This window comes from Littorina saxatilis, linkage group LG7, assembly GCF_037325665.1.
Source record: "Littorina saxatilis isolate snail1 linkage group LG7, US_GU_Lsax_2.0, whole genome shotgun sequence".
Taxonomy (NCBI): domain Eukaryota; kingdom Metazoa; phylum Mollusca; class Gastropoda; order Littorinimorpha; family Littorinidae; genus Littorina; species Littorina saxatilis.
In genome coordinates, this window is record NC_090251.1 from 29,757,789 (window position 1) to 29,767,788 (window position 10,000).

General features: G+C 42.7%; 1 protein-coding gene and 1 long non-coding RNA gene across 3 annotated transcripts in view; both read left to right on the forward strand.

Annotated features, from left to right (window-relative positions):
* The window catches only part of LOC138971134 (cilia- and flagella-associated protein 44-like), a 236,935-nt gene that overhangs the window by 34,993 nt on the left and 191,942 nt on the right, over positions 1 to 10,000 (forward strand). For both annotated transcript variants that reach the window (XM_070343761.1, XM_070343764.1), the window contains exons 11-13: positions 1,625 to 1,909; positions 4,833 to 5,070; positions 6,978 to 7,246. In XM_070343761.1, the coding sequence (XP_070199862.1) occupies positions 1,625 to 1,909; positions 4,833 to 5,070; positions 6,978 to 7,246 (792 nt within the window). The remainder of the gene's footprint in view (positions 1 to 1,624; positions 1,910 to 4,832; positions 5,071 to 6,977; positions 7,247 to 10,000) is intronic.
* The window catches only part of LOC138971141 (uncharacterized), a 1,131-nt gene continuing 563 nt past the window's right edge, over positions 9,433 to 10,000 (forward strand). Inside the window, exon 1 of the long non-coding RNA XR_011457176.1 lies at positions 9,433 to 9,841. This is a non-coding gene — a long non-coding RNA (uncharacterized lncRNA). The remainder of the gene's footprint in view (positions 9,842 to 10,000) is intronic.

A 10,000-nucleotide genomic window follows, 5' to 3' on the forward strand; every position in this document is an offset into this window, starting at 1 on the left:
AAATTTGTCGTCGAAGAATGTTTTGTCGGAATGTTATCAAAAGTTCATGAGCATGAAGATGTCTAAATCTTAGTGGATCTTCTCTATTGATCTTCGAATTCATATAGTTGAGATACATATTGTTTATGTATTCTGTCCGAAGGGTTAAGTGTTGTATCTTTATGCAAACCTTTGGCATAAACAAATGTGTTAAAGTACTTACGCATTTAATTGAAGAGACATCAGAATGATACTTTTGCCTGTTCACGGCAAGAATAAGTATCCATTTTGTTCGAACTTTGAAATTACGTCATCAGCGACGAATACGTCACTACAAGATACGTATACCTTTGACGTAATAACTTTGGAATTCGCACGTGTACATTTGTTTTGATTACAATCAAAACGAAAGTAGATCTAAGCTTGAATGTAAATTTTATTTTTGAAATATTTGCTTTGTGATTCGTAACTAAAATAACCATGGTATTGTGTTGCTTAGTAATTGATGCATGAATTGGCGTCTCGCAGAATTACACGCCCCTGAGGAAGGCCTGGCAACAGGTCGAAAATTTGGGCTGCCACTTGACATTCTTTGTTTGGCTTTTCTTTTCCTTGAATTTGTTATATATATATATATATATATATATACGAGAGAGTTTGTTCTATGGACTTGAAACAGTTTAAAGTCAGTGGTCATGCTAACCACTGTTCCGGTTCCGGTCTCCAATATTTTCCTTTTTTTTTTCAAGTACGCGGATCATCATGGCTTTCAGAGAAACTAGTCGATGTTGTGCCAACCAGTACAATTAAAAGTCTGAAACACAGCGAGTACATTGTCGCTGACATAGGATGTACCAACCGGTTTGGATATATAGAGAATACTACATGGCTTGCTGTGTCGTACCCGATTTACACGAGTGGTTTTTTTTAATATTGAACTGCGAGCGAAAGCGAGCTGTTCACTATTTGAAAAAGCAACGAGTGTAAATCTGGTACGACACAGCAAGCCATGTAGTATTCTGTTTATCCTACATACTGTACTTACGTGTATTTTACTGAAAATGTCCTGCAGTCGAGGCAGCTAAATTGAAGACGCTTGTTTTGGAACCTCGATCTCTTCTAAAGCCTCGTGCAATCTATTACGTCAAAGCAAAGAAACGTCACTCTGAAACTGTGGCGTGACGTGTTAGTTTATCGAGGGTAATTAGCGAGCGCAATTTTTGTTTCTATAATGACGTTTGTCTCGGTGACTTTGGCATCATAAGCAGTGGAAAAACAGGGCCTTGCCAGACTTGCTTGACATGACCTCATTTACATGATATACACACGTGTGATTTGAACGATTATTATCTCACGGGTGTCTCTCTCACGTATGGGGGATAAAATCAGTTTCCGGTGTAATACCCGGTATTATGAATTCTTTACCAGTGCTGGACATTCAACAGTTCATTTAACACATGTATTTTCATCAACGTCCCCCTCCCCACATTGTTGCAGACAAAAGAAGTACCAACCGGTTTGGATATAATCAGTTTCCGATGTAATATCCGGTATTTTGAATTCTTTACCCGTGATGGACATTCAATTCAACAGTTCATTTAACACATGTATTTTCATCAACGTCCCCCTCCCCACACTGTTACAGACGGTGTACCTCGAGGGCGACTCCAAGTTCTGGCTGATGCTAGGGGAGTATGATGCCGGGTTCATGTACGAGTGTCAGTTCAACCAGAAATTCGAAAAGCGCGGCGACGAGCCTCGGCCGGAACAGAGCGGCAAGAATAGCGACGAGAAAAACGACGAGAAGAGCGCGGATAAGTTCGCCGAGAAGACCCCCCTGCGAACCATCAGGGTCGTGGACGCTGAGAATAACCCCATCACCGCCATGTGCTTCAACAGTGACGGCACGTGCGTCTTCTTCGGCATGCAGGTTAGTGTAATGGTTGTGCTTGTCTGTCAAACTGCCCCCCCTCTCTCTCTCTCTCTCTCTCTCTGTCTGTCTGTCTGTTTGTCTGTCTGTCTGACTGTCTGTCTGTCTGTCTCTCTCTGTCTGTCTCTCTCTCTCTCTCTCTCTCTCTCTCTCTCTCTCTCTCTCTCTCTCTCTCTCTCTCTCTCTCTCTCTCTCTCTCTCATGAAGCGTTTATCATTCCTCCGATTGCAGTTCATGAGGTCGGAACATTTATTGAAAACCTGGAGAATAAAAAGTCCATGGGTCCGGATAAAATACCCGTGAAGTTATTGAAGCTTTCTCTACCGTATATTGTGGATTCGCTCACGTTTGTATATAACCTTAGCATTGAGCAGAACTTTTTTCCGTCTAAATTGAAAAGCGCCAAAGTCATACCCCTTCCCAAATGTAAAGATCTCTCAGACCCAAGTAATTTTAGACCCATTTCTTTGCTGCCTGTTTTGTCAAAATCATTAAAAAGGCATGTGCACAAGCATCTTCTTGCTTACATGGAAGAACAAAATTTGTTCCATCAGTTTCAATCCGGTTTTCGGTCCAAGCATTCTTGCCACACAGCTCTTACGTCTCTCTGTGAAGCTTGGCTGTCAGCAATGAACAAGTCTGAAGTTATAGGAGCATTGTTTTTGGATTTTAAGAAAGCATTTGACTTAGTCGATCATTCCATATTGCTGAAAAAATTACACTATTATTTGAGAAACGATTCGGTCTGTGACTTCTTTAAATCGTATCTTGCTGACCGGACACAGTATGTCACTCTACAATGCCAGAATTCGTCTACTGCACTAATAAGACATGGCGTCCCTCAAGGGTCTATATTAGGACCTATTCTCTTTTGTATTTACGTTAATGATTTGCCTTCACATGTATCGGATGATAAAGGCAAATGCGATATTTTTTTGCAGACGATTCGTCTATTCATACCAGTAACACCTCGTTGGAATCAGTAAATTTTTCCCTGAAGAACACTTTGGACGAAGTTGCGAAATGGTGCACATCAAATGCCATGATACTGCACCCAGAAAAAACTAAAAGCATTGTTATTACCACAAGACAAAAGCATCAGCTAAGTCCTCTTAAATTACAACTGTCCTTAGGTACAACTCAAATACAGCAAGTTAAAGAACATCGCATACTTGGTGTAACTGTTGATGAAGAAATGAAATGGCAAACACACATAAGCAACCTCTGCAAAGTGTTATCAAGGAATTTGTATTTGTTGTCAAAACTCAAACATTATGCGAAGTCTGAAACATTAAAAATGTTCGTTCATGCTCATATAATGCCTCATATTAATTTTGCTTCGACATTGTGGGATGGCTGCAGTGATGTTCACTTATCAAAACTCAATTCTCTGTACCGTCGTGCTGCAAAACTTATCCTGTATGAATCGCACATGTCTACAGAAATGAAGTTAAACAGCCTTAATTTCCTTCCCCTAAAAACCCACCTTGCATACAATAAGGCTGTCTTTATGTATAAATTAGTTCATGGTGATGTGCCCAGTTATGTGCAATCCTATTTTACACATGTTACGAAGAGGTATGGGTCTCAAAATTTACTTCCTCTAATTCCTCGTATATATCTTTATAAATCCAGCTTAGCTTTTTCAGGATCATCTCTGTGGAATTCTTTGCCAATAGAAATCAAACGATCCGCATCATTAAAGGCCTTTAAAAGGCAGTTGCACACACATTTGATCACACTATAAACTGCCCCTGATGTCTAGTTTCCATTGTGTACTCGGATAATGCATGCAATGCTCTTAAGTGCTTTGTTTTTTATGTTTATACTCGATCATTATTTTGATGTTTTACTAGTTTAATACTTTGATTAGATACTGTTCCTTTTATGTATGAAATGATAGCATGTGCATGTGTGTAGGTAAGCGAGCGCACGCTCGCGCGCGCGAACATGTGTGTGAGTATGTGTGTGCATGTGTGTGTGTGCATGTGTGTGTGCGTGTGTGTGTGTGTGTGTGTGTGTGTGTGTGTGTGTGTGTGTGTGTGTGTGTGTGTGTGTGTGAGCTTGTGTGTGCGTGTGTGTGTATACGAGGGTGTGTGTGTGGATGTGTGTGAGTGTATGTGCGCAGTCTTTGCTTTCGTTTACAATTATTCTCTGTAGTATGTTCCAAGGACAGGTTGGAAGATTAGGCTAAGCCTAAAACCTTTATCCTTATGTAATAACGTTCTGAGTTCTGAGTTCTCATCATTACCAGTATCGTCATCGTCACCAACATCATCATCATGCACTCCCTTACACCCCCGACCAAGGAACGGTGCGGGCACGGGAGGGATCGGGAGAGAACCGCAATGGAGCGTAAATGATCGTTAACGGAACTGCTTTGAACGGTAGGGTCGGTAGGGACGGTTGAGTTTGGGCTGCATGTTCAAAATGTTAGCCGTTCCCCGCCTGATCAGAATGAACGGTAATGGAACCTTAACCCATCGGTAACGGAACGCTTGGATCGTTAAAGGAGCTTAAAACAACGGTAACGCAACGGTAGCGCTCTCACACACTGAGTTGTCATATCCACATTCCACACAACCGTTCTAGGTCCCATTCCCGTACCAACCAAGGACGGCTGCCACTATGGTCAGACGCTGCTCAAAGATGTCAAAAACGGCCGTTTGCGCAGCGTTCCATTGTTGCGGCAGCCGTCCTTGGTCGGCACGGGAACGGGACCTAGAACGGTTGTGTGGAATGGGGGTGTAAAGGGCGAGTTCGACTTGTCCATTGGGCGGTTCACAATCATCATCATCATCATCGTCATCATCATCATGATCATCATTATTATTATCGTCATCACCACCACCACCACCACCATCACAACCATCATCACTATCACCACCACCACCCAATTCCCTCTCTCTTTCTCTATCCCCAGGACGGACGCATCAGACTCCAATTTCTGGAGAGCGAGTTCGACCTGGCCACGGAGCGGTTCCACTGGTCCATCGGGGCTCATGACGTGACGCACGGCCCCATCACGGGGATGAAGTTGAGTCACGACGAGTCCTTCCTCATCACGGTGGGCGAGGACGGCATCTTCTTCATCTTCAACCTCGTACCCATTGAGCAGCTGATGGACGACATGGCTGCCAAGGGGGCCAAGATCCCGGCGTGTAAGTCGATCACGATGGAGGCACCCGTACCACGGAAGTACAGGACTGAGGTGCACGAACCAAAAGTTGTTGCCATCCAAACAGGAGAGAACAAACCGCGAGTTCTGATTCGTTGAAATCACAACACATCTCAGTTTCAACCAATCCGACACTGCGGGTGGCTCCCGTTTGGGTGGCAACTTTGTCGTGCACCTAAGCCCTGATGTCTTGGAAGGCGTCCTTCTTCATGATCCTCCTATCGTATTGTGTAATAGTTTCGAAGACAGGCAGGCAGTCCACCTTCCAAGACACTAGTGACCGGCTTGTAGGTCATCATGGCGGCACCCGGGGAGGGTTTCGTAGGCCAGCAGCACAGCCAGTCGACTGTAGTGGGGGGCCCGGTAGCTCAATTGGTAGAGCCCTGGACTTGTGATCGGAAGGTCGCAGGTTCGAATTCGGGCCGAGACGGACACGGGTCATCTTTATGTGCACACCCAGAGACGGAAGCCATGTCCCAACCCCGTGTCACCACAATGGCACGTAAAAGACCTCGGTCATTCTGCCATAAGTGCAGATGGCTGATACCACCTAAACACGCATACACTTGTATATCTCGTCAAAAGCCACGAGGGCGTAAAACTCGAATCATAAAAGCCATATCTTGTCCTTAAAGCCTGTAGGACATAAAGCATTCTCGATCTCTTTCCTTTCTTCCTTTCGACTGCAGTTTTAACGAGTGAAATGCAAACATCGGACAATTTCGGGTTTCATAAAAAAAAAGATTTCAGTCAGCCGACTGTGCCTCTTGGCACGGGGAGTTGCCCCACTACTAGTTCTTTTTTTTCCCACTTATTTATTTTTTACAAGAACAACACAAGCAAACAATGAGGGCATTATGAACGTACTACCTGCTTAATAATAATACAGTCAAATAATAATACAGTCAAAGAAAAACAAAAACAAAAACAAGCAAAGACATATATATACACAAATCATCACATCTCTGCACAACCTAGCGTACTACCAAACCAACTTTTCATAATTATGAGGACCATAATTTTACAATTGTGGTAATGTTACCAGCAATGAAACTGGGATATTTTTCTATTTCAAATCTGTATTTCAAATTCCTTAAAAATATTTCTAATAGTGGCCTTGTCTCTTGTAACTTACTCTTATAATTATATAAAACTTTGCAAACAAAATAATAAAATCCAAAACCACATCTACGTTAACATTGTTCATACAACCAAACAAAATAAATTCTTCTGTAAAACGAACATTTGCGACCCTCCACCACGGAATGAGTCGCATGTCGCTTTTGCATGATTTTCATATTTTTACATTTTCCTAAAGAATTTGTTATGCTTTATCCAGCGGTGAAAACCGTTTTAGAAAAGAGTTATAAGCCTGTGACTAAGGTGACCCTCACACTGTTACCAGACACTCCCCGGACTTATATTAAGCCTAGCGCAGAACCGCGCGAGGTGACATGCGACTCATTTCGTGGTGGAGGGTCACATTTGCGCGGTAAATACAACTTCTGTCCACGAAGGTTCTGGTGTCTTTGAAGGCGTCCTACTTCATGATCCTCCTGTCATATTGTGTGATAGTTTCCAAGACAGACAGCCTTCCAAGACCCCAGTACCTGGGTTCGAAGAGATCATTTGCCGAAATAGCCACCAAAGTTTCAGATAGTCTCCAAAGTTTGAGGCCCCTTTCCCCCAATTTGAAAAAAAGTTCGGCAGTTCTGCAAGAAAGCAAATAATCAATCTGCACTGCAACAACATGCAGAATGCTTGTTAGTGAATTTGTAAATGAAAGCTATAGACCAGGAAAAGTCATTTCAGCGTACTTACTCATTGAAAACATTGAACTGACACTACAGATGAATCTGACTCGCTCCCTTCTATCTCAACCGTCACAAGGCGCGGCAGACGAGAAGGACAAGGCCGACCTGACCGCCAACCAGTACACCATCGAGCAGGCCAAGCAGAAGTCGGACTACGACCGCATGCTGATGGTGGCGGAGAGGCATAAGCAAGACCGCCGGGCTGAGGTGGCCTCTCTGGGGATGACGTTCAAGCGGTTGGTGGCCAAGAACGTGGCCCTGCCGCTCCGGCACCGCCTGACGCCCGACGAGTTCGTCATGGACGAGTCCAGGGTGCAGGAGCTCAAGGAGGAGAACATGCTCAAGGTCTGAATGAAACTATGTGTTTTGGGTTGGGTTGGGTTTTGTTTTTTTATTTGTGGTGGTGGTGGTGGTGGCGGTGGTGGGGATGGCTGGGGTGATGGTATGGTAGCTAGTGGTTGCTTTCTCAAGGTAAGGGTTAACCCTAACCCTAAAGTTTGCTTCCTTTCTTTCTTTTTTTTTCTTTTTATGTCTTTTTTTTTGGGGGGGGGGTCTTTTTTGTTATATTTAGTCAAGTTTTGACTAAATATTTTAACATCGAGGGGGAATCGAAACGAGGGTCGTGGTGTATGTGTGTCTGTGCGTGTGTGTGTGTGTGTGTGTAGAGCGATTCAGACTAAACTACTGGACCGATCTTTATGAAATTTGACATGAGAGTTCCTGGGTATGAAATCCCCGAACGTTTTTTTCATTTTTTTGATAAATGTCTTTGATGACGTCATATCCGGCTTTTCGTGAAAGTTGAGGCGGCACTGTCACGCCCTCATTTTTCAACCAAATTGGTTGAAATTTTGGTCAAGTAATCTTCGACAAAGCCCGGACTTCGGTATTGCATTTCAGCTTGGTGGCTTAAAAATTAATTAATGACTTTGGTCATTAAAAATCTGAAAATTGTAAAAAAAAATAAAAATTTATAAAACGATCCAAATTTACGTTTATCTTATTCTCCATCATTTGCTGATTCCAAAAACATATAAATATGTTATATTCGGATTAAAAACAAGCTCTGAAAATTAAATATATAAAAATTATTATCAAAATTAAATTGTCGAAATCAATTTAAAAACACTTTCATCTTATTCCTTGTCGGTTCCTGATTCCAAAAACATATAGATATGATATGTTTGGATTAAAAACACGCTCAGAAAGTTAAAACAAAGAGAGGTACAGAAACGCGTGCTATCCTTCTTAGCGCAACTACAACCCCGCTCTTCTTGTCAATTTCACTGCCTTTGCCATGAGCGGTGGACTGACGATGCTACGAGTCTTGCTGAAAAATGGCATTGCGTTCAGTTTCATTCTGTGAGTTCGACAGCTACTTGACTAAATATTGTATTTTCGCCTTACGCGACTTGTTTTGTATGTTATGTTTAGTGGAGATAAGTCGGAATCGACAGTCCATGTAGAGATTGTCGTAATCACAGACAAATTGTCTGACAGGAGTTGTGAAAGAGCGGTGTTCCAGCGCAGGCTGACGATATGGTGGAGTTAATCCGTCGTTGTCGTTGTTGTTGTTGTTCTTGTTGTTTTGTTGTTGTTGTTGTTGTTGTTGTTGTTGTTGTTGTTGTTGTTTTTGTTGTTGTTGTTGTTGTTGTTGACTAGATTGGTGGAACTGAAGGGGGAGAACCGACAAAAGGTTGGGTCGGAGGGGGTGGGGGGGGGGGGGGGGTGGGGGTTCTGTAGTTCTTGGTGTCCTTAGGGAATTCCATCAACGGAAATTGGATTTCTATTCCTGGGGATAGTGTGTAGCAACGGAGTAGCGCTACTAAGTCCTTTCTTCATAATAGGAACTCACATGGGAGGGGGAAGTTGGCTGGTTGGTTGGTTGGTTGGTTGGTTGGTTGGTTGGTTTTTGATGTTTCTTGTCTCAAGAAGCCAGGCGATCATACGGGACCAATTCAGCATCCATCTTATTCTGTTTTGTTCTCAACCAATTCTTTTAATCATTTAAGACGTAAGACGGTAACAAGAAAAACAATGTTTCTTGAAACTCAGATTTTTTTTCCAGTCAGTTCTTTAAATGTTGTATAAAAACAAATCCTAATCTCTTTCAAAAAGTCCCGAAGGAGGTGGGGGGGGGGGAATTACCGATTTTTGAGTCACTTGAGAAAAAGTGACTCTATGTAATCGGTCAGTGTTAGTCTGTCCGGCCGGCCGTCCGGCCGGCCGGCCGTCCGTAGACACCACCTTAACGTTGGACTTTTCTCGGAAACTATCAAAGCGATCGGGCTCATATTTTGTTTAGTCGTGACCTCCAATGACCTCTACACTTTAACGATGGTTTCGTTGACCTTTGACCTTTTTCAAGGTCACAGGTCAGCGTCAAAGGAAAAATTAGACATTTTATATCTTTGACAAAGTTCATCGGATGTGATTGAAACTTTGTAGGATTATTCTTTACATCAAAGTATTTACATCTGTAGCCTTTTACGAACTTTATCAGAAAAACAAGGGAGATAACTAGCCTTTTCTGTGTTACGAAGCGGTTTACTCGTATTTTTGGTAATGTGTATTGTTGTAAATAGAATAGACTATAGCGATGGTCAGACATTGGAAAGGGCTATAGGCTGCATACCGTCGCGTTGACCGCAGTGGAACCTTTGTGTAACTGACAAGGTTTTTCACGTGCAAGTAATGCAGGCGACAGCTCACTGGCAATGTCATAGCAAGAACGACTTTGGAAAATCAGTCGCCGTCAAGGAGCCAAGCTCGACTCATGTTTTTCGTAACACGTTAGCAGACGGGCTCCTGTTTTAGGTATCTGACTGAAGAAGGATGAAGACTGACGAACTTTCCCTATCAGTCTACGTGATATCTTCCATTTTCATATTCATGCCAGGCCGGCGACTGTACTAAATGTTGGCTTTACACTCTTTTGAGGTATGTTTGAAACCGGTTATATTTTCATGTCATGTTGTCGTATGTGAGAAGAGTGACTGGTTCTGTGTTTAACGTTATTGTGTAGGCCTAAGCTATTGTGCTACACTGCTTAAACATGTGAGGGTTTTACGTAACGTTTTCTTGGTTTTAGAAAACAGG